At 46.5% G+C, this 26801-nt stretch overlaps 2 protein-coding genes across 2 annotated transcripts in view; one reads left to right on the top strand and one right to left on the bottom strand.

Annotated features, from left to right (window-relative positions):
* The window catches only part of HEATR4 (HEAT repeat containing 4), a 35784-nt gene continuing 8983 nt past the window's right edge, over positions 1 to 26801 (top strand). The window contains exons 1-15 of the mRNA XM_032345010.1: positions 1 to 900; positions 2086 to 2273; positions 3461 to 3601; positions 6627 to 6830; positions 8094 to 8237; positions 11303 to 11482; positions 11993 to 12153; positions 12806 to 12910; positions 14928 to 15046; positions 15736 to 15916; positions 16473 to 16542; positions 17372 to 17561; positions 19540 to 19618; positions 20598 to 20757; positions 22140 to 22198. Of these exons, the coding sequence (XP_032200901.1) occupies positions 20 to 900; positions 2086 to 2273; positions 3461 to 3601; positions 6627 to 6830; positions 8094 to 8237; positions 11303 to 11482; positions 11993 to 12153; positions 12806 to 12910; positions 14928 to 15046; positions 15736 to 15916; positions 16473 to 16542; positions 17372 to 17561; positions 19540 to 19618; positions 20598 to 20757; positions 22140 to 22198 (2862 nt within the window). The 5' untranslated portion in view covers positions 1 to 19. The remainder of the gene's footprint in view (positions 901 to 2085; positions 2274 to 3460; positions 3602 to 6626; positions 6831 to 8093; positions 8238 to 11302; positions 11483 to 11992; positions 12154 to 12805; positions 12911 to 14927; positions 15047 to 15735; positions 15917 to 16472; positions 16543 to 17371; positions 17562 to 19539; positions 19619 to 20597; positions 20758 to 22139; positions 22199 to 26801) is intronic.
* RIOX1 (ribosomal oxygenase 1) lies at positions 21847 to 24439 on the bottom strand. Its single transcript, XM_032345011.1, has one exon. It carries the CDS (start codon positions 24348 to 24350, stop codon positions 22347 to 22349), a length of 2004 nt encoding a protein of 667 aa, XP_032200902.1. The 5' UTR covers positions 24351 to 24439; the 3' UTR covers positions 21847 to 22346.

Genomic DNA, 26801 nt, shown 5'->3' on the forward strand with positions numbered 1-26801 from the left:
AAGCTTTTGCTGGGAAACAATGACCAGAACCCAACAGGGAAAGACCCTTCTTTCCCCCCATTTCCATCAGTCACTGCCCCCACGGCTGGGATGGGGCATGAATTTTCACCACTCAAAACCAGGACATGAGGAGTGTGCTTCCTTGTCCAGCGTGCCTCCGGTCTTCCACTTTAGCCCACATCGGTGCACATACCTCAAGAACCAATATTTGAAAAAGGCTGCTACAAACCTTACCTTTTCTCAGGAGGTGGTATGGCAGCGAGGGCTCCCCAGCACCCCTTATAGCCAGTACAACTTCGACCATCTCTACAAGGCAGGCCACATCATCCAGCCTCCCCCGATCAGCAGGGACCGGTATGTGAAACCCACTGGCTTCAAGTCCTCACGTTCTTCGGGTCCCTCGGCAAGGGTCACCTCCCAGGCTGTGAAGACAGAAAGGTCTGCCAACCTTAAGAAGCAGCCGAAGGAATCCAAGCCAGCAAATGTGGGCTGGGAAAAATCTCGCCCTCTCATCCCTCATCCCTTCAGGGATCCAGACATACCAGGCCCATCACTTTCTCTGGACATGAACCTGGAGGAGAGGGAACCCTGGCTGCCCCCTCCCGAGAAGGAGGCCAGAGCCTGGGAAGCCATTGTGCTGGAAAAGCTGAGCAAGCGCACCGCCCGATGGATCCAGAGCAGACGTCCCCTGAGGCCTGGGGCATCCCCCAGCAAGTGGCAGAGCTTTTTGCACCAGCAATACGACTGGAGCCACATCCGGGATGAGCTTACTTCCTCCAGCGACCTGGAGCTACTGAAACAGCTGGAGAAAGAAGAAATAGCAGAATTTGAAGATGAAGGTGTTATCCTGCCCACCTTGGAGCCAGAGAAGCCAGAGCTGCTGCTTTCTGTTTATTATAGGTACACTGCCTGGGGCCTCAGGCACACGTTTGAGAATCCTTGGGTTCCCTTGAAGGACTCCTGGGTTGGTTCACATTCCTTATTTCAGAACACACTGTCCCACCAACCTCTTATGCTCTCCACTGCCAACCTGTTCTCTATGATCTCCTTAAAGTAAGGTTCTCAACCTAGCTACTGCTGACCTCCTGGGTTGGAGGATTCTTTGTTGTGGGGGCCTGTCTTGTACCTTGTAGGATGTTTAGCAGTACCCCACTGGATGCCAGCAGCACTCTCCAGTTGAGACAACCAAGGATGTCTCCACACATTGACACATGTCCCCTGAAGGGAACAAAATCACTCCTAGTTGAGAACCACTGCCTTTAGAGGGACTGGTTCTTGGCCTTTCCTAGCAGACTGAGCTATTTTGCTATCTAGGTGCTCTCAGAAATGTATCCATATCAAGAGTGAGAAAGCAGAGACCTCAAGGCACTGAGGTTTGGTTTTGTGTCACTTTGAATAAGGAGCCAACGTGTCACTGACTCCAAAACTGACTGGCAGCTAGACAGAGAACTGAACAACCTGAGGGCTGATGACTGGGTGTTTCTCAGATTGCTTCCTTCTCACTTACAGCTCCAGGGAAGACCAGTGCTATTATAATACCTCATTCCCAAAAGTAAACTAAAAGTTAAGTGAGAATCCATTTATTTGTTCATTTATTGGACAAACATAAACTGCCTTCCTACTCCTTGCCAGGTGCTCTGCAAAGTGCTGGGAATACAATGTAAATGAGAGACATCGACCCTTTAAGGAACTTAACGATCTGTTCACTGGGGTGGACAGACATTAACTACACACACCATGAGGTGAAGTAATGTAGGAACTTGTTCCCTTCCCCAAGTCTGTGCAACCTCTAAGGGCACCATGTTAAAAAAGGGACTGTTGGAACCCTGACCCCTCTACCGTGCTGCTCACTGGCTGCAGGAGTGGCTCCGCTAGAGGAGGAGGAAGGAGTCTGCAGACAGGCCCTTCTGGCGGGCCTGAATATTCATTTGGCACTTTGGGAGCAAGGCTACTAGTTAAATGTAGAAGTTTCCAGATGCTCATGTGTACATGAGGTGAGTTTAAAGAGGAGTGAGCTATGGGTCTGTTGGAAGGCAGCAGGTCCATCTCCTGTCTTTCCCTTTTCTCCCTGTCCCTCCTGCTAAGATGGCCCAATTACTTGCCACAAGTGCAGACAGCTGGAACTGTCCCTGGCACCAATGAGACTGTTGAGGATATCAAAAGGAAGAACATCTCTCAGCCCCCAAAGGAGAGCCGCTTCCGGCAGGTGAATCCTCGAGCTGGGAAGTTTGCTTACTCCACAGACAACACCTTCGAACAGGAGATCTACTTTGGTAACAGAGCTGGGGTTCGGTGCTGGGGGCTGAGGTGGACATGGCGCAGGGAGGTGGAAGGCTTGGCGGGGTGGAATGAAAGAGTCTTGGGTGTGGATAAGAGGCCCTAGAAGACCAACATCCCCTCGTGACTAGCACAGGACGGTTGTCTTGGCAGGGGATAGCCAGTATCTGGTGGGGGAATCTGTTTGCCCCACTCCCACCCCCACACCTTTCTCTATCCCTTTATCTTACTAAGGAGTTATTCCACAACGGTGTGGAACGTGGGGTTGTAAAGCAAACAAGATTTGGCTTGGAGAACAGCTACTACTTCTCTGCTCTTCTCCTTCTCTCCCTTTGAGATAATCCATTGAGGTGCTATGTTCGAAGAAAATCACGGGCTTTGGAGTCCAGAGGATCCTGGCTTAGCCCCTTCCTACTAACTTTAGCAAATTATATAATCGCTCCGAGCCTCCTTTGTAAAACGATACTAATAAAAATGCTCTTAAAGCCTGGGTGGCTCAGTCAGTTAAGCATTTGCCTTCAGCTCAGGTCATGATTTCAGGGTCCTGGGATCGAGCCCCGCATCAGGCTCCCTGCTCGCAGGAACCCTTCTTCTCCCTTCCTCCCTCCTTCTTTCTCATGCTCTCTCTCTCTCTCCCTCTCTCAAATAAAATCTTCAAAACAAAAAAAAAGCCACTTCAAGTAAAGAATAGAAAGGAACGCATCTATAATGCTTCTTGCTCAGTGCTCAATAAATGTCCACTACCTTCCCCCTCCATCTTGTTATCTTTTCAGTGCCTGGCTTCCAAGATATGTGATCTAGGTTTGCACGTTCCAAGCTGTTTATTCTTCCTTCCCCCCATCTTGTTCAACTGTCAACTGAAAGTCTTCTTTAAGTATTTAACAGAATTATTCAGATGAAGTTATTTATGACTGATAAGAAATGAATTAAGATACTCCTTAATTGGGACTTAGCTTTTCATGGGGGACAATGCCTGTAAGTTAAGATAGGTTCTGCCTTGGCTTCCAAGCCTCTGTGAGGCCACTAATTCCTACTTCCAAGCAACAGTCACCTTCAAAGGATGCCCCCACATCATGGGAATCATGAGTCTTTGGGGCTGAAGAGTAAGGCAGAAGGAAATTGGGTGTGATCCTGGTGACTGAAAACCCAGCAAGGAACTCCTTATTTCTTTATCTGATCACAGATCAAGTCCGGATCATCCACCAGATTGGTGGGAAGAGAGACCACATTTTCTTGGAAAATCTCAACTGCTACAAGAAGCAGCTGTCTAAAGTCTTCCCTGAAACCCCAGAAAGGTGGACTTCCCAGCCAGTTCCTGAACCACGTAAGCAGGAAGTGGTAATGGGGTGATGATGAAAGTGCACTTTTTTTAAAATTTAAGATTTATTTTAGAGGGGCATCTGGGTGGCTCAGTGGGTTAAGCCTCTGCCTTCAGCTCAGGGTCCTGGGATCGAGCCCTGCATTGGGCTCTCTGCTCAGTGGGAGCCTGCTCCCCCCCCCCCCCCACCGCCTACTTGTGATCTCTCTGTCAAATAAATAAATAAAAGCTTAAAAAAATATATTTATTTGAGAGAGAGAGAGAGAGAGCGCATGTGTGTGTGAGCATATGCACAGACCAGGGGAAGGGGCAGAGGGAGAGGATCTCAAGCAGACTCCCTGCTGAGTGCTGAGCCCCAAGTGGGGCTTAGTCTCACGACCCTAAGATCATGACCTGAGTGGAAATCAACAGTCCCCACACTGACTGACTGGGCTGCCCAGGTGCCCTGAAAATGGGGCTATTCCCCAGAACATAGAACATTTGATGAGCAGAAGCTGTAGAATCTTTCCCAAACTTCCTTTTTTTAAATAGTATTTGAAATTGGGGACCCAGGCTGGCTCAGTTGGTGGGAGTATGCGACTCTTAATCTCAGGGTTGGGAGTTCACACCCCACGTTGGATGTGGAGCCTACTTAAAAAAATAATAAATAGGGGCATCTGGATGGCTCGGTCAGTTCAGTGTCTCACTTCAGCTCTGTCAGGTTCTGGGATAGAGCCCCCTGTCGGACTCCCTTCTCAGTGGGGAGTCTGCTTCTCCCTCCCTTCTCCCTCTCTCTGTTCCTCCCCCCTGCTCATGCTCTCTGTCTCTCTCAAATACTCTTTAAAAAAATAACTATTTGAAGTTGATCTGGGAGAAGTAAAGTCAGAACAGTAATCTAGACGCACCTGCTTATAATTCTCATCTAGAAAATACTAGGTATGAAAGAACCTAAAGAAGGAAAAATTTGGGGGGCACCTGGGTAGCTCAGTGAGTTAAGCCTCTGCCTTCAGCTCAGGTCATGATCTCAGGGTCCTGGGATGGAGTCCCGCATCGGGCTCTCTGCTCAGTGGGGAGCCTGCTCCCCACCCCCCCCCCCCCGCCGCCTGCCTGTCTGCCTACTTGTGATTTCTGTCTGTCAAATAAATAAATAAAATCTTAAAAAAAAAGAAGGAAAAATTTTGAAGTTAGGAGATGTGGGTAGTTTTTTTTACTCTCTATTTTGATTGAATTGAAGACTTAGATGATGATTTCTTTAAAATGATCAAAATTCTCAAGATACAAAGTGTATTTCTTGCTATATAACCTTAATTTCCCCCAAATTGTGATATAAAACTCTCTAGTATACCCAGATCATTCTAGTTCTTCTATAGTGAACACAGGTCTTATGGTCCAAAGTGAAAGGCACCATTTGTTTCTGCCAGCAAAGGATACTGTGCCTTTTATCGCATAGGAAGCCCAAGGGCTGTCTGTGTGCCCCCTTCAGAGGACTTTTGATGTGGAATGTGGTTAGTGGATGTGTTTATACTTGTCTCCAACTCAAAGGACCAGAAGTAAAATTAATGTTGGCAGGTGTGCGTGTTTATTCCCACACAGGTTAAATACCGGAGATTCAAGGCTTTCTCACCACACCCTTTTTAACTCCCTGAGCAGGGGGATGTAGGAGGAAAGGGACTAGACTAATTCAGCTACTTCTCACTTCTGTGGGAGGGATTTCAAGCAGGCTGAGAGGAGAGAAATGGGGGAGTAGCATAGTATCAACTCACTGGGAGCTGACCTGTCCAGAGGTGGTTCTGCCTCCCCAGCTCATACCTCCTACTGCAAAGGAAGCCAGCCCTCAACAGGGTGACGGGGCTCCCCCAGCATGACCGAGCTGGGGGAGAACCATTCGGAGGGTATGCTCTGTGCGGCATCTGGGCTAAACTGCCCTGGAGTCTCACAAGACTCTTTTTACATTAGGAGAAAGAAATGGTTTTGCCTTGCTTGCTCAAAGGAAAGAGTGGATTTAGAACAAACCTAAACATGTTAGAATGAAATCGTGGAAGGGACACAAACCTCGGCAGTGACAGATCAGGGCATGAGACAGATAAGCAACGCCACAGATCATGAACTTGGTAATCTGGAAATGTTTTTATATTTTTTGCCTTCCCCACACAACTGCTCTGAGGAAGAGTCCTTCTGAATCTGACACCAGGGAGATCACAAAGTCTAGAAAACATAGCTGTAACTGGTTTTTATATAACAACTATATTTTTTATAATACATTCTTCTGTCCTCAAATTTTCAGCTGTTGTCATAATGAGGAAAAACTCAGAGATGCTAAAATCTCTCAAACTTAGCAGTTTGTAGCAGCATTCCTCCTCCCAAGTTAGAAACATTAAAAAGTCAGCACCTGGCCGGCTCAGTCAGAACACAGGACTCTTGATCTTGCTGTCCTGAGTTCAAGCCCTGTGTTACCTGTAGAGATTACTTACAAATAAATAAAGTTTAAAAAAAAAAAAAAAAGATTTGAGAGAGACAATGTGCGTGCATGAGCAGAGGGAGAGAGAATCCTCAAGGGACTCCCTGCGGAGCTTGTGCCTGGCATGGGGCTTGACCCCAGGACCCTGAGATCATGACCTGAGCCAAAATCAAGAGTCATCCGCTTAACTGAGCCATCCAGGCATTACAATAAATACATAAACTTAAAAAAAAAGACAAAACCCTAATAAACTAGGAATGGACAATTACATTCTAAATTGCAATATAGCAGATAACTGAATTTTAAGCAAAACCTTATTATATATAAACAAATTTTGTTCTTAAAGATTAAGTATATAAGAAGGTTTATATATATCTAAATCCACCCCCCAGCATGCCTTTATCACGTCTGTCATCAGGACTTTTCCTAACTCCCTATGGGACTTGTAATTAGTTCCCAGCATAATCATGGGCAAGTTTGTTCTGAAGAGTTTGTTCGGCCTTGGTGTTGGTCAGGAGTAGGATGTCATGCTAGCTTGGAACACAGGGCCTCGGGCAGTGGGGCAAGACGATCTCACACTGCCATACTGCACAGTCTGCAGGCCTGTCAAAGGAGCCCTGCGCTGGACAGCTTTGCCCACTCCAGTCAAAGATCCGCTGCTCCGGATGGGCGAGGAAGACGTTCCCATTATGACCAGGAAACTGAGGAAGCAGAAAGAATCACTCAAGGAGGATGTGACTTGGGAAGTGGCGGTCCTGCGGAGGATGCTGCAGGAATGGAAGACTGCCTGGGCTCTGAGTAAGTGAAGGGGCAGTGGTGGGTCTGGAGATATCAGTAAACATTTGAGGGAGGAGGGTCTCACCTTGGCCTCATGTTTTTCAGTCTATGAAAATTCATCCCTCTCTTGTGAAAACATACAAATCCAGTTCACTCATCAAGGTGTCACTAGAGAAGAGCCTTTGACACAATGATAGTTGACCTATCTCTGGAGGCTTTCTGCATGGGTGGGTTGTACCTCAGTAATCTGCGTACACTTGCTACCCTGAGGACTCTTCAGACAGGGACTCCGTCTTACAGCCTCTGAAACTTTATGCTCAGTAAATGACGCATGAAGGGAAGGATGAAATATGCTGCCCAAGCAATGGAAGTGTAGTGATCCAGAGAAACTAGTGGGCTGTGGTAGAAACAACACCTCTCTCTCGAAAATTCACATGCAGAGTTAGGATTCTCAGATATCCACTCTGCCTTTGGCAATGTGGGAGTAGAAGGTGGAATGCCTGGGGGCAGAGTAAGGGCCTGGCAAGGACTGGTTAAATCTCTAAGGTGTGAGGACATAGGACTGCTGGCTTGCAGAACTCGAGACTAGTTTAATTTAATTAGTGCAGGAGAGAGGCGATCACGCAAACATAAAAGGGCTGACAGATTTTCTGAGTAAAACTACCAGTAGGAACTCTGAAATGAAAGCTTATACCTACAGAGAGAGAAGTTAGTAATAAAATAAGGAAGATCTTGAAAGCCAGATGGAAGAGACCTCAGAGGCAATCTAACCATAGCCACAATCATAACAATTGAGTCCTTAGTATCTTGCCTGGCCTTTTGTTAAATATTTTGTACAGTTAACTCATTTACTACTCAGAGTAACTCAATGTGGTAGGTTCTACTACCATTCCTATTTTATAAGTGAGCAATATTAACCTCAGAGAGGTTAAGTAACTTATCCAAGGTCACACAGCTAATAATTGTGATTCCAAACCAGGTGGGTTTGATAACAAAGTACCCTTAATAACTGTGTTATCACCCTTTTATTTTCCAAATGGTAACAATGAAGAGTTATTTAAGCAAAGAGAGACAGAATATAAGATGGGATGGGGCAGGGGAGCCTGTAGCAGCCTTTGCGAACTGCCCAACAGGGTACGTGGATTGTCAGAGAAATATCTTCCCCATATCCCTGGGGCCCTTTATTCTTCTGAGCTAATGTTTTGATTGAATTGTGCTAGGAAGAAGGGGCCTATCTAACCCTAACCAGATGGTTTTCTTCTCCTTTCCCTCCTTGTGGCACAGTCATCGAGTGGCACCATGCGACAGTAGAGGGCCTACTGCGGGGCTTGCTGGACGTGCATGACGACACTCGGATCCAAGCCATCATCACATGTGCCACAGCTGCTTTAGAACGGCCCCGGATTGCCACCAGCCGGGGGGACTCGAGTGAGAGCCAGAACTTAACTTGCTTGAGAATATAGGCAACTCACACAGCCACAGACAATGAGAACTGGTGTGGACCTTTGAGCTTATCTGAGATCATTTTACAAACAAAACCAAGGCCCAGAGACTGGCCTGAATATACACAGCTTATCAGCAAGAAATGAAATTTAAATTCCTGACTTCAGGTTCATTGCCTTTGGCACTACCTTTCATTACCTTCTGTTTGCCTAGCAGCTTCAAGGAAGCTTGCACTGTTCCACTCAGGGATCCTGTTTGTAATAGACCCAAATTATACATAGTTCGTGTGTGTACATACATACACACTTTCCCCTCCTGACTCTATTTTAGCCCTTCTTTTGACAGCACATCTGAAACCCAAGACAGATACCCTCACTGTAGACACCCTCCCCAAGTTCCAAACCTCAATCAGCAGCCCCACAGTCCACCTAGTTTCAGAGCCAGGGCCCTGGGAGTCATCCTGGATAAAACCTTCCTCCTCCCATAACAAAATGAGATTCTGATTTTGCCTCCTTCTTTGTGTATTCATCAATCAACAGAGGAATATAAGAGGTAATTCCCTTCCCCCCAAATTCCCAGTCTCACCCCATGCTACTCCCCAGGGTCACCAGTGTTGTTTGGCATTTCACATCTTTCTTGATGCTTTCGGAAATAATATGTCAACATACATGTAGGATTTTCTATTCATTATAAAAATGAGTGTTGAATTTTACCAGCCATTTCCTATTTTCTCTCTTTAATTTGTGGATGTGAATTCTGTTGTTAAATTCTTAGACTCTAACAGATCATGATAAATTATTCTTTTGTTACTCCACTGGGTTTGATTTATTGATATTTTAGAATGTTTTACTACATTTACAAAAATGAGTAGTTTGTTAAGTTTCAGTTTTTGCTAGTTTTAGAAAATGAATTAAGGACTTAGCCATTCTTTCCAATGGTCTTTAATCTTTTGGAAAAGAAAAGTCAATAGCTTTTTTCTTTACTAGCAGTAAGTAGTTAAAAAGGAAAATTTCCCATCTAGAACAGCCAGAACTGTAATCTGAGAAGACAGTTTAACAAGACCCAGGACCCAAATGCTAGAAACAATCAAGTGCTATTGAGAGGACATAAAACCAACTGTCTTACTTATTTCTCAGATGCCCTGAGATACCTTTTATGGGAAACCTGGGCTAGGGCTTTTTCCTCTCTGTTGCTGGTAGCATTCTAATAATATTCTGTCCTAATATGTATCATTCTATCTTAACTGTTTACTTTTCTGCCATTCCTGCCAGACAAGGAGCCCTCCTAAATGACGGGGACTAATTTTACTTCTACAAAATTGTCATGTTTTTAAAGTTTCATTTATTTCCTAGCTACTGAGTTCCAGATATGGGCATTTTTGGTACAAGTTTCTGAATTTGCTGCCCCATCTGCCAGAAAACTCTTCATTTCTTTTTTAACCTGATTAATTTCTATACTTGTCCTTTAATTTTCAGCTATCATTTCCTTTGAGTTTGCCCTGCCCCACCACCCAAACTTGGGTCATTGTCCCTCTATATGCTTCCACACTTATGCATTTTTTTTCTTTTTTTCATAAGCTCTAGGCTGAACATGGGGCTTGAACTCACGAGCCCAAAATCAAGAGTTACAGTCTCTTTCAATTGAGCCAGCCAGGCGGCCCCCACACTACGCATTTTTTATTATAACTGCTTATTTCCTTGGGTATTAAATGAATGATACGTTTGCAGTACCTGGCACAGAGAAAACCAGTAGGCAGCCAGATATTATACTCTTATCCCCAATCTTTCACATATGTAAAAAGAACACTTTTGTCTGCTCCCAGAATTATGCCTTCATGTGATCCCTTTCAGATGTCCTAGGTGTCCAGATTTTAACCTTTGTCTTTTTTCTTCCCCATACCTTCCCAAAGAAAACTATCTTACTCATTACTTTTTGAAATACTCATTTGACTTCTACTTATTCTCCTAAAACACACCTATTCCCATCTAACCTATTGTTAACAAATGGCATAGCCGCCCACAATGATGATAAGATCAGAAATCCTAAAATCTTAGTCACAGATCCAGCTCTGCCACTTCTTGGGAAGTCAGTTAGCCTATTTGAGCTTCAAATTCCTTACCCCTAAAATGAGGATAATTGTGGACAAAAGGTTAACAGACCCTTTCCCCTTCTACCTGAGAATTTGAGCTTTAGTTAAAATGTCTACGTGTTGCCCTGATCTCTATAGGCCACATTGCTTATGGTAAACATGAACTCTGACACATCACATCTGGACTGGGAAAATTGTAAGTGAAACAAATGCCTTAAGGAGGCGCCATCACTTGGGCTTCCACGAATGCCGTGGCTTCTAATAGGCAGGCCCTTTGTGGGCCCTGGGATTAGAACTCAAGCCTTGTTGTAAGACAGGCTCGCTCCTGCGAACCCAGCACAAGTCCCCGGAAGGCTCTGTGGAATGCTGTCCAGAGTGCCTTGAGAACTCTGGCCAGAAGGAATGCCTGAGGCTGCCCTATTGGCCAACTGCTCTCCCATCCAAGATCCTTCAGAAGACTGGTGCTTTGTGTGGTCTGTGAGTCATGTGAGTCTTGACTTTTCGATCTAAAAAGACTCCTGAAATGACATATTTCAAATGAGCTCCGCAGTTAATACCTGCCTTGCCTACTTCAACGAGCTGCTGCCAGACTGAATGAGATAATGAATATAAAAACACCATAAATGGCAAAGTAAAAATACAAAAACATGTATGGTAAGTAGGTTGATTTTCATCATTGAAACTAATGGTGAAGGTCACCAGAGTCTAGCCGGAAACCTTCCGTGGCCTGAATCCAGCTCTCCATGGGCCACATGATCAAGGACTAGGAGCAGGCATACCCAGCACAGAAGGGAGCCAGAAATGCCCACTTACTGCAGGGGCTCAGCCAAACTCTATTAACTAGCAGGAAGCACCAGGAACTGAGGTTGAGGACGGCCACTATGCAGCTAGGGGGAAGAAACTGTTTCGGTGAAAATCAAAGAGGCTAGCACCCTCTTACCTGGTTCTCTTTTGATCACAGACAAGGAGACTGGGAAAGCCCCATCTGTCCAGGTCTTGCCAGAGGTTCTACAGCCCGCCCTGGAGGCTGCTCTTGGGGACCAAAATGCCAACGTGCGGATGGCAGCGGCACTATGCCAATATGCCACACAGTCACATAATCCCCTTGCCCGGGACGTCATGCACAGTGTCCTGTCGAAGGGTGAGTAACTCCCTGCCGCTTCTGACCTCCGACTATGGGGTAGAGACAGGACATCTCACTATCAGCTTCTCCTAATCCTTTCTTCTCCAGTGTCATGCTCTGTGAGGTCTACTGTATTGGGGGTTTGGGGTTTCTGTTCATGAACATTCAGAGATAGTGCTTCCTAGATACTTTTACAAAAGAGGGTCACTGCCACCTAGTCGTACCTGGGTGGCTAAGTGTTTCATAGACCTATTTGGACACCATGACCCTGTTCACGCAAATTTATTTGGCCCTTATGGCCTACTGCTGTTACCCAGCAAGAGCCTTTTAGGGTTTAACTTTTCAGGTTAAGGTTTTCAGTCTATATCTAAAACCTTGATACGATCCATTGAAATACAGGCATTGACTTCTATACTAAGCAGGGCACGGGAGAGTAAGATACCAGGCAGGTAACAGCCTTGGGTACCAACCCTGAGGCTGTTCTCTCTGCAGGGAGAACAGACAGCTGTTTCTCACCCCACCCAACAGGTAACAGTGTGGACAGCTGGGCTGCAGCTCAGTGCTTGGCTCTGGAAGGTGATGTCACATACCCCGTGATTAAGAGGATCTTCCAGCAGCTGTTTACTAAGAAGAATGATGACACAGAGCACCAGTGTTGTATGCTCCTGAGCCATCTCATTGAAAAGACAGTATGTATTCATTACAGGGTCAGAGGAGAAACCCAGTTATGGGGAACACTCGAGTCTGAGGTCAGTTCAAGTAAGGAATTGGAAATGCAGGTGGCTGAGTAAGTCAGTCAGTCAGTGTAGTTAAAAGACTGGACTACGTGTGTGGGTGGATTGGGGGACAGAGTTGTATTTACAGGTAAAAAAGGACACCAGCCACCTGAGACAAAGGTGAGAAAAGTAGGCTGCAGGTGGTTTCTGTGTATGCAAGAAGAGTTGTGATATGTAGAATTTGCTTCTGCCAGAAGTTTACCATTGAAAACTGCACTGACCTACAAGTGTGTTTACTTTCAACAGAAATGTGAAACTCACAGACATTGAGGCATATACAAATCGTATCAGGAGTAAAAATCGTTAAAAAGAAGGTCCCAGGAGTTTTCTGTTCAGGTTGCTAAATCTGTATATTGTTCCTTGATTTAAGAATCCAAAGTCAGTTGGCTCAGATAGAAGAGTGCCCCGTATCTTGTAAACCCACTCTTTCCTTCACTAGGGATGGGCTCCTCATGTACTTGTGACATTAATTAGGCTGAAGGCCATATTAGGATCTAACACTTCTTCAGGCTCCAGCATCTCTAAAAGTTACCAGGAATATCCACCTAAGTCTTCCATTCCTCAGACCCTGATACACACCATGCTCGCTGTGGAGCTGAACAGTTACCAGTGGAGGGACCGGATCATAGCCTGCCGGGTTCTCTCACAGATCGGTGGGAACATCAGTCTGGTAAGCCTTCTGTGTTTTCAGGACAGAGAGTCGAAGCAAAAGGAGGCTGGGGAGCCCTTCCACTTTTTGCTGCTATTTGTTTTTTATTTATTTATATTTTTTAAAAGATTTTATTTATTTATTTCACAGACAGAGATCACAAGTAGGCAGAGAGGCAGGCAGAGAGAGAGGAAGAAACAGGCTTCCTCCTGAGCAGAGAGCCTGATGCAGGGCTCGATCCCAGGTCCCTGGGATCATGACCTGAGCTGAAGGCAGAGGCTTTAACCCACTGAGCCACCCAGGTGCCCCTAGTATCCCATTCTTACCGAGCAGATCTTTGTCTCTACCTTGCTACCTTAGTCCTAACCCAGGATTATCTTTATATGCCAACATGTCTTTCAGACTCAAGGCACTTGCTTCTTAGCAACAGTTGTAACTCACTCACAATGAAATAAGCAAAAAACCCTAGGAAAATTTAGAAACTCTTATAGTACTTTGGCATTGCCTTAACGTGAATGTACTGTATAAATACCAGCAAGTGACGTTCCTTACCCTCCCGCCCCCGCCAAAACTGGTCCTTCACCAGAGAGTTTGAGAAGCACTTACTTAAACTACCCAACAGCCCAATCATACCAGTGTCTATGTTGGCTCTGAGTGTTCAGCACATAGAGAAGGTATAAAACACAGTCCCTACTTTAAAAAGATTGACAGTTGGAATGACAACATACACAAATGATTCAAGAACAAGTGATACATGTACAGTACACTCATAATTTTTCAGAGAGAGACATTAGTGTAGGCTGAACCTATCACCTGGGGGAAGGAGTGTGGAACAGCTGCGCAAGACTTAGTCGGAACTGAAGAGGGACTTCCAGGGGGCGGAAACCCTGACCATCATTTGAGCTTTCACCCGACCTGTTTCTTCCCATTACTTTTTAATCATCTTCAGCTGTCCAAATGGGGGGTTTCCCCTTCTTCCTATGTGCCACTGTATCTTTTCCTTATGACACTCAGTACCTCCAAAATGTCCCAGAACACCACCACTGCCCTGAGAAGTTAAGACCCTCCACCCTTGGACCCTCACATTTTGAGTGGAAAGCACAAAATCTGGTCATTTGGTATTATCATCTGAAGACGTTTTAGTCCGGGTTAATTCTGCCCCAGTTGCCATGAACCCTTGCTCTGAAATCCTGACCAGCAGCACAGGCAACGCCTGGGAGGTTGTGAGAAGAGCAGGATCTCCCCTCAGGCTCACTCAATCAGAATCTGCATTTTAACAACATCTAATTCATTTGCACACTCACCTCCTTAGCACCGGTCACTCAGGATTGCCAACTGCAGAGCTGGCAGGGGACTGACGTGGCAAAGGTGAGAACTTCACGTCAGGTTGCTGGAATGAGAGAAAAGCACTATGTCCATCAGTCCTTCATTCATTCAGGAAGCAGGGTCTGACCACAGCCTACATACTTGGCACTAGGCCAGCACTGGGGATGCAAACATACTGTCTGAGAGAAATCCTCAAACAGGAGGGAGACGTTCCACCACGTGGGGGTGGAAGAGATGTTTCAGGCAGGGAGAATAGCTTGGGCACATTGACACAATCATGAACCACAACTGCAGTAATCTCGGTCTCATCCCTTCTGAATGAAGTATTGATATACAGGGTGGCCCACTGTCCAGGTTTGTCCAGGACATAGGCCAGTAAAGTCCCAGGCAAACTGGGAGGAGTTATCACCCTACTAGTGCATAACCATCAAATGTTAAGTCCCTCAAGGACAGAAAACGTTGGTTCTGACAATATAGCAGTGTTAAGCATAAGCTTAGAAAACAGACTGGGCCTTGAATCCTACCTAGCTCTAGCAGAAACAGGTTAACCATGGGCAAGTAAACCTAAGCCTCCATTTTGTCTCCTGTAAATTGTAATCTGCTTCACTGGATTGTCAGGGAGGATTACGTGATGGGTGCAAACACCTGGCACAGTACCAAGCCCAAAACCGGCATTCAATAAATGGTAGCTAATTATTACTCCTATTTACAGGATATGAAATATAAGTTGATCCAGATGATGCTGAGTGACTGGAATAAGGAAGTAAGACATGCAGCAGCCCAAGCTGTGGGGCGAATGAAATTTGGGAAAGAGGTGTACAACACCATTAGGTAAGACCTAGTTAAACATGAACTCAGTGAAACTTTTCTGTTCGTAAGTGTTCGGGGATCCGGCCAGCTGGCATCTGTTGAGCTGCTTCGTATGTTCAGCATCGTACTGGGTCCCACTGCAGGATTGTTTTAAAAATAAAAAGTTACCAGTTCCTATAGACACCAACAATGTGGCTAAGGAAAGAATCAGAGTGCCCATTAGGTGTTAAGCACCGTTTTGGGTGTTTGAGAGTTCAAAGGTATGACATGATTCTGATTATACAGGCAAGATACACAAATGCTTCGTAAGGTCAACTTTCATGGAGGATGGATCAGACTACATAGACAGAGAGAAGGAAAGACATTCCAGGCTGGGAGCCAAATCCAAATATAAAAATGAAAGTGGCACAGGGGAGGACAGTGAAGAGAACTTGACTGAGCAATAGGGACACGTGTGGAAGTTTCCTTCACTGAGCCATTCAATATAGTTTAGTGCCCAGCACATGCTACTAATAGGGGTTGAATTAAGACAGTTGAGATCTCTCCCCCGTGAAACTTAACTTCCTGGCGTAAGGCTGACTAGGAAAAGGTGGGAATGGATAATGGAGAGCTGACAGAGGTTGGGTTTTTATCTTGAGGACATTCGTGGTGGTGGTGGTGGGAATGCCAAAAGTTCAAGGAGGCAAAATAAAAGCACTTGTGCCTTCCAGAGTCAAGCTGAGTCAAGGAAATTTCCAGGAGCGTGTGGAAGCTCTCTCCCTGATTGGTGGGCTCCAGCTCATGACTGCCAGGCTTCTCCCAAGCTTCCTGAACTGCTTCTCCGACAACTTCATGGCAGTTCGGCGGGCAGCCTGTTTGGCAGCAGGCGCCCTGCAGATCCGAGATAAGATGGTGAGTCAGAGAAATACATCGCCATTCACCTGATTAACCTGAAGAGGGCATCACCCTGAGCTTCCCTTGTTGGGAATACTGCACGCACCGTTCTGTGGACACCCCACATGAAAGATCAGAATCAGGAAGGTGAGGGGGTAGACGGGCCACATCGATGAGTCAGTTGGGACCCTTTTCAACTCCCAGCTAGCCCAGATTTAACTCGAGAGCACATCCTTGAATCCTGTTCTCACCTCAGTTACAGGCTTTAGGATCAACTCCAGTGAATGGAGTTATAATCCCTAGTGATTAGGGGAAAATCTGATTGTAGGTGTTCTAAAGAAGCCTGTTTAACCAGAGAACTGTGGGCTGAGGACAGTCAATCTAGACAGGAGATAATTCGGCTAATACACCATGTGTGCAGGCTAGTACTTCAGCTTCTGGCTCGTTCGTCACTAGAAGTGATAGAAGCCCACTTTTCAGTGATAGCACATTTCAGAGGTAAGACGGGTCCCTGTCTCTAGTTCATTCTTGTTCTGATCCTCTCCACTCAACATTGCTCTTTTATTCATCCCAGGTCCTCGACTGCCTTTTGAATCTGGTACAGAGGGATCCTTACTGGAAAATCAAGGCATTTGCCATTCAAGGTAGTATGGGAATAGCCCCAGCTTCTCAACCTCAAACACCTTCCCAGGTGCTGGTATAAATTCCCAGACTCTCTCTAGGAAGGGAGTAGACTATAGGGGTAGAGATGGATACACCTTCTCAGAAGTTCTTGCCTGAGAAATTGAAGATTATTTTCTTTTTAATTCTCACTAAGGATCCTGTGTCTAGGTTTATGTCAAACCTGTTAAGAAGAAGGGCTAACAAGACAGTCCCCACCAACAGAATTAGTAATAAGTTCTAAGTAGGTATCCACAATTGGATACACTTGCTCTGGAGTTTTCAACTACAGGACTCTGTAAAAGACCAGATTCAAAAGACTGCTGGCAACTTAAAACCCTGCCGTCAAACTTTCCTAGAGTTTCTTTTTAAGGATTTTTGGCATTCCTTCTCTTGTTGACTATCTTTGCTTTAGGTAAACCTGTTAAATAATTGTGTCTCCTTTCCCCATTGTATTGCCTGGACTAGGTTAGTCTTCGGAGTTATCTGCCCCATATCTCATCCCTACATAAATAATTAGTATAGTCTCACATCCTAATGGGCAAGGATGGGATAGGACCTCCCTCCTCATCCCCACAGGAATCCTTCTGAGATGTCCTACTCTAACCCATCCCTAAAATTCTAATGATAATTAACTGTCATCCAAAAGAGAAGGTATTAACAAAATAGTTCAATATTTGCAATACTTAATTTAGCAGGCTGCTATCTACATATTATTGCTGTTATTTGTTAATAAGGCCATTTCTGGATGTTAGAATATAGCCAACTCCATCTTAAGTGACAGTGGAACTTGCTGCCCTCTAATCTCTGCAGCTTTGGGTCACATTGGCCAAGTGAGTCCCCAGCTGACAGACCTCCTGCTCTGGGCCATCCATTATGAAGAGTCACCAGGTGTACGACTAGAAGCTTGCCGTAGCATCCTAGCCCTTGATCTTCAAGGGGACCGGGTCAGGGACACATTCCTAGATGTGCTGCTCCTAGAGAACCATGAGGCTGTTCTAAAGTAAGCTCTAAACCTGATTCCTGCCATGACCTCTTGTACTGCCGACTCTCCCGTCCTTGTTAACAGAATACATCCCTGCCTTTCCAGGGTGCCTAATGGCTGTAAAAGCACAGGCTCACTTGTGCCATTCACCCACCCACTTAAGTGGGTAACAGAAAAACTAGCCTAAATTAAATGGGAAGTCAGGTCATATCATGCATGTAGCTGTTCTCTATCCCAGGTGGCTTTAAATAATTCATTTATTCAGCTAACATTTTTCAAGTGCCTACCGTGATGACAGGCTTTAGAGTTAAAAAGAACAGAATTTGGGGACGCCTGGGTGGCTCAGCTGGTTGAGCGGCTGCCTTTGGCTCAGGTCATGATCCCGGCGTCCTGGGATCGAGTCCCACATCCGGCTTCTTGCTCAGCAGGGAGCCTGCTTCTCCCTCTGCCTCTGTCTGCCACTCTGTCTGCCTGTGCTTGCTCTCGCTTCTCTCTCTATGACAAATGAATAAATAAAATCTTTAAAAAAAAAAAAAAAAGAACAGAATTTGAATCCCAGCTCAGGCATACACTAGTTATGTAAACATGGGTAAGTTACTTAAACATTCTGAGCTCATTTTTTCAGATATCAAATGCAAATAATCATCTACCTTATGGGTCTGTGGTGATGATTAAAGAAATGATATGTTTCGTATCCACCATGAGTGTTCAATAAATGGTACCATTAGTGTCTTCCAATATATAGCCTTAAAAACTACACAACAGGGGTGCCTGGGTGGCTCAGTGGGTTAAGCCGCTGCCTTCGGCTCAGGTCATGATCTCAGGGTTCTGGGATAGAGTCCCGCATCGGGCTCTCTGCTCAGCAGGGAGCCTGCTTCCCTCTTTCTCTCTCTGCCTGGCTCTCTGTCTACTTGTGATTTCTCTCTGTCAAATAAATACATAAAATCTTTAAAAAAAAAAAACTACACAACATCCTTATAAGCTAAACATACCATTTTTGCAGATAAAGCTAAGCAAAACCACAGTTAGGATTGGAATTTAGGATTCTTGATTCCTACTTCTCTATTTTCCACCCTTTTTTTTTTTTTTTAATGAGTAAGAACAATCTGGGCACGTGGGTGGCTCAGTTAAGTGTCTGCCTTTGGCTCAGGTCATAATCCTGGGGTCCTGGGATTGAGTCCTGCATTGGGCTCCCTGCTCAATGAGGAGTCTGCTTCTCCCTCTGCCCCTCTCCCCCCACCACTCCAGCTTGCTGTTTCTCTCTCTCTCACACACACACACACACACACACAAATAAATAAACTCTTAAAAAAAAAAAAAAGAGTAAGAACAATCTGGGCACCTGGGTGGCTCAGGTGGTTAAGTGTCTGCTTTTGGCTCAGGTCATGATCCTGGGGTCCTGGGATCGAGTCCCACATCAGGCTCTCTGCTCAGTGAGGAGTCAGCTTCTCCCTTTGTGGCCACCCCCCTGCCCCACCCCCAGCTCGCCTTTTCTCTCTCTCTCAAAAAGTAAATAAATCTTTAAAGAAGAAAAAAAAAAAAAAAGAGTAAGAACAATCTGGGGCACCTGGGTGGCTCAGCTGGTTAAGCATCTGACTCTTGATTTCAGTTCGGGTCACAATCTCAGGGTCGTGAGGTCAATCCCTGGGTCAGGCTCTGTGCTAGGTATGGAGCCTGCTTAGAATTCTCTCTCCTTCTCACTCTCCCTCTGCCCTTCCAACCCCAACTTTCTAAATTTAATAAAAAAAGGATAAGAATGGGGGCACCTGGATGGCTCAGTGGGTTAAGCTTCTGCCTTCGGCCCAGGTCATGATCCCAGGGTCCTGGGATCGAGCCCCTTGTCAGGCTCTCTGCTCAGCAGGGAGCCTGCTTCCCTTCCTCTCTCTCTGCCTGCCTCTCTGCCTACTTGTGATCTCTGTCTGTCAAATAAATAAATAAAATCTTTTAAAAAAAAAAAAGGGTAAGAATGATCTAAGAAGTTCCTTTTATCTTTCAGGGAAATTCATCAGGCAATGAAGATACTCAACTTAGAAAATGTAGGAAACCAAGAAATGCTTCAGAAGATCAGGAACAGGGTAAGTTAAGTGCAAGCTATGTTTTCAAGAGAAAATTCAGAAATCTCAGAGTTCCTCAGACCCTTTTCTCCATCAGAGAAATACTTTCTACAACCACACAGGTACTATATTTTCTGAAGATACAAAACATTTATGCAAAAATCAGATTATAAAATCCTAGTAAAGGGGCACCTGGGTGACTCAGTGGGTTAAGCCTCTGCCTTCGACTTGGGTCATGATTTCGGGGTCCTGGGATTAAGCCCCACTTCGGGCTCTCTGCTTGGTGGGGAGTCTGCTTTCCCCACTCTCTCTCTGCCTGCTGCTCTGCTTACTTGTGATCTCTGTGTGTGTGTGTGTGTGTGTGTGTGTGAGTGTCAAAAAAAACAAAAACAAAAACAAAAAAACTTTTAAAATCCTAGTAAAGACAAAGTAAAAACAATAATCCTACAGCCCTATCAAGTAATCCTCGAAATGGGCTATTAGTTCTGAAATACTTATTCTTCCTTCCCTTCCCATTTTCTCCCTGCCATCAACTAAACCCACGTTGTTCTTTTTTACAAGTAGACCTAGAGAAGGAAGAGTGACAGGAGCTAGCACCCTTGATTTTTACCTTTTAACTTTCCTTAATCCCTAAACTGGGGTTTTGCCAAAGGGGTGCTCTAGCTGAACAGGTAGTTCTAATTTTTCAAAGTTGTTAGATGAGTTGAAGAAAGAGAGGGACAAAGACTTTAAAAATGTAAGATTCTTTCTTCCTGTAATTCACAAAACCAGCTTCACACCAACCAAGCATTTCCTAGCATGTTCCTTTCATCATGCCCAAAAAGCTAAAATAGATTTTTCATTCACAGGTCTAAAAAATGTGCAACAAACATCAGAAGAATGCTGAGGGACTGTACCACCTAATACCAATAAGCACAATGCAATAAGTTACTTTATTAATGGTTTTTGATTATTTGCAGCCTAATAGTTATTTTTTTCAACATCATTTCTTCTGATCTAGATTCAAACACTAAGCCAAAAGGATTTGCTGACCCAGAAAATATTCAAGATGGAGAGGGTCATAGGAAAAATGAAGGAAGAAACAAAACGTGTTTACTTGCAACCCAAGGAGGGGCAAAAACCACTCAAACTCCATACTTTTCTACAAGAAACTTTTCACGGTAGGTTTCCACAGGGTGAGTTGTACACCTTGACTCCTTTAAAAGCCTCTTATGGGATCTGGACATCTGGGGAGTTTAGTTTCTAGCCCTGTAGGATAAGTCAGGAAAGCTGCTACCTTTCATTTTTGGCCACCATCCTCTCAGTCCTTTTATTTTTTTCCTGCCTGCTCCCTGGCTTTTATTATTTGCTGTTTTGTCCCTTAAAAAAAAGAAAAGAAAAGAAAAAAGAATGAGGTAGTTCTAATTGAACGGATTTAAAAGTTAGGTAAAAAAAAAAACGAGAGGTTGGGAAACAGAACAAAAACTACTGTTACATTTGATTAAGCATCCAAACAAAGCCTTGTAAGTTTATCTTTTAATAGCAGTTACCTCTGGAAAGTGGTTGGAGAGAGCTCTCACTTTATGTACATCCATTAAAAAAAAACAAAAAACTTCATAAAGTTCTCAACCTTATGTAACTGCACCTGTCAGTTATGGTGATAGGATCTTAAAGTTCCAGACACAACCTAAATGAAGTGCAGATACCAAGCTGTACCAAAATGTACTTACAAAATCTGTGCCCAGGCGTAGCAGCAGCCTCAGATCATTCAGTTGGCTGCCTACCAGCCACCACCCCAAACCCAGGTCTTCTGGTTCCAAGTCCAGGGCTCGCTCTGGTACACCGGGCTCTCTTCCACCAACCATGAGAATATTCACTTGCCAGGTTTGGGGAAGATTCTTCCACTGCCAGAAAAAAAATGAGAGTGGAAAGTAACTGGAACACCAGCCTTCCTTCATGGCCAGCTTGCTACCAGATGATTGACTGAGGCACAAGTAGGTGACATGCTGCCCCTTTGGGAGCAATGCCAGCTACTGATGCTAGCAAGCACTGAGCAAAAACACAGTTCACTCTTAACTTTTCCAGTAGGATTGTGCTGTTTGGGGCTCAAGTAGCATGATTAAAATAAATTACCCCTCAAGTTACAGAATTGCCCCAATCCTACAACCATCCCAAGTTACCTTTCATCTCAGCCATTATAGATTTTCCCTATCTCCCCCAACCCAGTTCCTTCAAACCAGGTCACATAATAATCTAGTCTTAAAAAAAAATAATCTAGAAACAGTCTTTGGCACTTTAATAACTTTTCTAACATTCACACAAACTCACGGTCACAAACAGGATACTAGCCCCAACCCTCCCTGCAAACTGAGGAAAGAGAACTCAAATGAAGGATGCAAATTCCAAATAAAAATATCTCATGTCTCAAGAAGAATGACACAGCACACTGAGGCCTGGGGGTGACGATGAGGCTGGTGTTCTGAAATGATCAGGATCAAAGTTACTTCTGCAGCAAGAGCTCCTTTTTGCCACCTCCAACGTCTGCTTTTACTTTTGTGCCTAGGTGAAGTGTTGATTCCTAGAAAACCGTCTGAAATTTGTGACATTAAAGCAGTCTTAAAGGTAAATGTAAGCAGTCCTAAAGGTAAACGGTTCTCAAAGTACCTGAGTCCCCCCCCCCAACCTCTCCCAGCCCCCGCAAAAAAGGTGGTAATGGTGGTTAAGAGAGAATCACCACTGTCTTGCTTCCAGCAATCAACCAGGAACTAGTTCAGGTTAGAGGCATCTTGGTGAGCAGCAGCCCCTTGTCATATAACATGGTTGCCAAGGAAAGCTGGTCCTCCACAGTGTCACAGGGCAGGTCCCCTACTCTCACAAACTCTGGGTAGGAGCGGAGCAAGAGTTCCATGGCATCAGCTTGCTGAGGGTATATCTCCAAGCACTTGGGCTCCTCCAGATGATAAACACGGGAGTTCTCCACTGTGTAATAGAGAAACAAATGGCCTCCCTCCCCCACCAGCCGGGCTATCCCATCCTGAAGCATGTGCACCTCCGTTTCTGTTGTCAACTGGGCCCCCACGTTCACAGGTTCGCCAGCCTCCCAGCGAATTGGGAGCCCGTAAACACTGAGCGCCCTCTCCCTATCAGTCAGCACAGGGGGCAGAGAGTCGTGGATGAAGTCTTTGGCTCGCTGGTCAGCCACAGCATCGACAGGGGCAAAGTGTCCCAAGCGGGCAACCAGGACTCGCACCTTCTCCATGAAAGCCGTTCTTCGTGGATCCTTAGAATCCGAGTGCTGGGCCCCCATGTAATCCATGAAGTCTCGCGGGAGACCCCTTCGGAACTCTACATTTTCTTCCATGGCAGCTTGCACTGCCAGAGGCAGTACGGCCTCCAGGAAGTCGCCCCAGGTATTGCGCTGGTACGTGGACAAGGTGAGGTGCAGGGAGTGCACTCCATCCTGGCATTCGGCTTGGTGGATGAAGCCCCGAGGAAAATAGAGCAAATCTCCAGGTTCCAGCACGGTCTGCAGCACCGGCTCCCCGAGGTCGTCCTGGCTGAAGTTGGGGCTGGAGGTCAGCGCCAGCTCCTCCGTCGGGACCCGGGGGCGGTAGACGCGCCAGAGCTTCCTACCTTCCAGCTGCAGCACAAAAGCCTCGATGTCGTCGTAGTGAGGGGCAAAGCCCTGCGAGTTGGGGGGCGTGAGGTAAATGTTGGAGCCTGCCATGCTGCCAAACTGCTCCTGGAGCACAGCCAAGAACTGCCACACGGTGGTCGAGAAGGCCTGCGGGCAGAGGAGGCGCAGGGAGCAGCCGGCCTGGTACAGGGACCAGGCTGCGGCGGGCAGCGCGCGGCCGGGCGGGTTCAGGGTCTCGCGCCGCCCGTTCACGTAGCGAGCAGCGTCCAGGTGCTGCCCGAACTGCACGTCCTCGTGGCGCAGCATGGAGTCCAGGTCTGCGGTGGAGAAAAGCCCCTGGTAGTAGGCGGGGTCCTGCCGCCGCACCAGCACCGCCTCCCGCTCCCACAGGCGCCGGTAGAAGTGGTCCGGCGGCATGGGCGAGATGAGCCACTCGAAGAGGCGCGCCGCCCGCCGCCGGCTGCTTGGGATGCGGTTCAGCTCGGCCAGGACGCGCTGCAGCGGGGAGTCCCAGGCCAGCTCCCCGCCCGTGCTGTCCACCTGTGGCCCGGACAGCGTGGCGGGGGCTGCGGACGGCGGGGCGGCCGCCAAGTGCTGGCCACTGCACAGCAGGGCCGAGGTTTCCACCACGCGGGCGGGCGCGGCGGGCACGTCCACCAGGCGCGCGGGCGGCGCGGAAGCCGGCACCAGGCGCGCGGGCAGGGCGGGCGCCTCCACCAGGCGGGCCGGCGGGGTTTGCGCCTCCACCAGGCGGGCGGGCGGGGTTTGCCCCTCCGCCAGGGAGCGAGGGGTTTGGAGGGAGCGAGCCGCGGGCGAGGCCTCCAGCAGCTCTGCAGGCCCCAGGTGGCCATACGGCTCTCGCCGGGCCGCATCGGGGATGGCCGCCGCCCCACCAGGCAGCGGGTCCCCCTGATCATCTACCGCCGACTCCACCCTCGAGTCCTCCGAGTCCTCGCTGGGCAGCGTCTGGGCCCTCAGTGCGGCCATGCGGGATGCCACGCTTCTCCTTAGCTGCCTTCGGATTTTCCTGGGCCTTAGGGGCAGGGCCAGCACCGACCCGCTGTGTGGCTGCGACTGGCGCCGGCGTCTCAACCTCCCGCGCCTCAGCAGCCCGGTGCTGGCCCGGAGCCCGTCCATGGCGGGAACCCCTTCGGAGGCCGGCCGGCCTGGGTGGAAAGGATCTCGCGGAGAGCGGCTGCGAGGCACGCTGGGAAGGGGGCGCGGCCTCCCGGCTGGCCACGCCTCCCATTCTCTCACCGGGCGCCTCCCGCTCGCCCTGCGGGCAGTACCCGGCTTCTCTCCGGAGTAGCGGTGTCCCTCGCGAATTTGTAAGGGCTCCACATTTGCTGGGCAATTTAAAAACCAAACTGCTGGGGACTCCGGGAGAAAGAACGTTGTCTTCTTTATTAACTCTTCTTTCCTTCTTTAATCTCTGTGTCCTGGAGTGTTCCCAAGACGTCCTCATTTCTGAGCAGCGTGCTCCCTAGCAACTTTGCACGGGAAAGCACACAATTCTTATTTTCACAGAATGTCCTTGGGCAAAGATCGAGATTCCTCAGGCAAAGTTCACGCCTCGGTTCCACCGGCTCTTCTTTCTCAGCAGATGATGTCGCTGACTCCCTAATTTCCTAACTTCCTTTGACCAATACAAAAATCTCAGCCTTTTGGGGGTGGGGGGAGTCCCTGGCTGTGAGTTCAAGCCCCACGCTGGGGGTGGAGCCTACCTTTAAAAAAAAAAAGAATGCAAGGATATACAGAATGTCAGTCATTGGCCTCTCTGTGATATGGGAAAGAAGTTATGAGCTTTTCTACTTGCGTTCTCGATATCTGCCCTTTCCACCCATGTGGAGTTTTGTTGCATTAGCTTGGGCTTCTCGCCTCAGAATCTTCTATCACACCTTCTTTGAATCCTAAATTGACCTCTTAGTTCTGAGCCTCTCGTTTAATAGGGGCTATAAAATGTGGTAGGCAAGAGGGTGCAGTTGTTGAGGATAGCACCACAGTCACTATTCCCTGTAAATATTGTTGCTTTGTTCATGAAGATTATGTCTTCATTTGAATCATTTGAGTTAAGTTTCCAGGAATGGAATTGCTGGGTCAAAGGGCAAGAGAGCTTTTGTAATTGTTGGTAGGTTTTTCCAAACTCCCTCCAAAAGGGTTTACCAAATTGCCCTTCTGAAGAGTGTACAGTGTTGCAAACAATTAGGAGTATGTTGGACTACATCTGTTTGATCCTTCCATCCTCTTCAGTCAAATTCCTTATCTGAACCCTTGCCAAAGCTTTTAGGTTTTACCCCTACACATGTCACACACTCCCTTTTAAATTTATGACTGTAATATAGTCTATTACAATGGTCTTCAACTGGGGTGGTTTTGCCTCCCAGGAAACGCTTGGGGTGGGGGTAGATTGTTAAAATATGCAGTGGGTAGAGACCAGAGATGCTGTTAAACACCTACAGTGCAATGGACACCTTCCCCCACCAGATAATTACCTTACCCAAACTGTCACTTGTTCTGAGACCAAGAAACCTTGGTCGATTATAAGTAGTCTCCAAGCTGGTCTCTAACTTTGATCTCTCCCTATACCAGTTGGTAACACAGGTAGCAACAACATTCGTTTTCTGAAGTTGTGGCCCCAGATTTGCCAGTGCCCCACTCAGAAATTCATCTTGTACTTAATCAAGAAATCCAAGCTCCTTAGCTAGGGTCTGAAGTCATGAAATGTTATAGCTTTATCACTCACAATTCCCCTAAGCTCTACTTCTAGAAGTTCAGCTATTTGCTGTTCCTTGCCTGTTCGCCATACCTTTACTCACGCTGCTTCCCCTAAATGCTGTCCTTGACCCTTTCACGTGAACTTAGCACTTTGCACCTTGTATTTGTGTATTATGTACTTGTCATTTTCCTTCCTAAACTGTAAACTCTTTCAAGGATGGTGGGATTTCAAGGAGAGGACTTCTGGTTCCTGCTCACTCATTATCTGTGGCATTAGCTGAGTCAGGTTACTCTCTCAGGTCTCAGTAATCTCATCTGTAAAATGGGAATAATAATTGAACCTATTTCATTGAGTTGTTGGGAGGATAAAAGAATGCATGTAAGGCACTTAGCACGGGATCTGCTGCAGAGCTAAACGCTTAAAAAAATGATAGCTTAGTAATAATAATTTATTATTATGGAGCAAAGCCCTATAAGGTGGTATGTGTGCCTCTAGCCTGGTTTGGAGGACCTCAGAATGGGGGGGGGGAGATTAAGATTTTTGCGTATGTTTGTAGAAGTTTAAGTAAATCAGCAGGGACACATTCTGCAGTGAACTAGGGGAAAGAGCTGTACTCCTTGGCTCACAAAGGGAGGGTATAAAGGCTGCTAGAAGACAGCTGTAAATGTATCTTTTCCACATCCTGTACAAACATCTCCTCCTCCCAGTCCTTTCTGTAACTTCATCTTTTTCTTTTTTCAACATTTTGTGATTTCCTCAAAGGATGTTGTTGCTACCTGTCTTTGAGATTCCCTTGTGACCGAGAGGCATCTTTTGGAGCCTGACTTATTTTAAATTTCATCACTTTTCCTGTGGTGCTACTTAGTTCTCAC

Source organism: Mustela erminea, chromosome 5, assembly GCF_009829155.1.
Source record: "Mustela erminea isolate mMusErm1 chromosome 5, mMusErm1.Pri, whole genome shotgun sequence".
Classification (NCBI taxonomy): domain Eukaryota; kingdom Metazoa; phylum Chordata; class Mammalia; order Carnivora; family Mustelidae; genus Mustela; species Mustela erminea.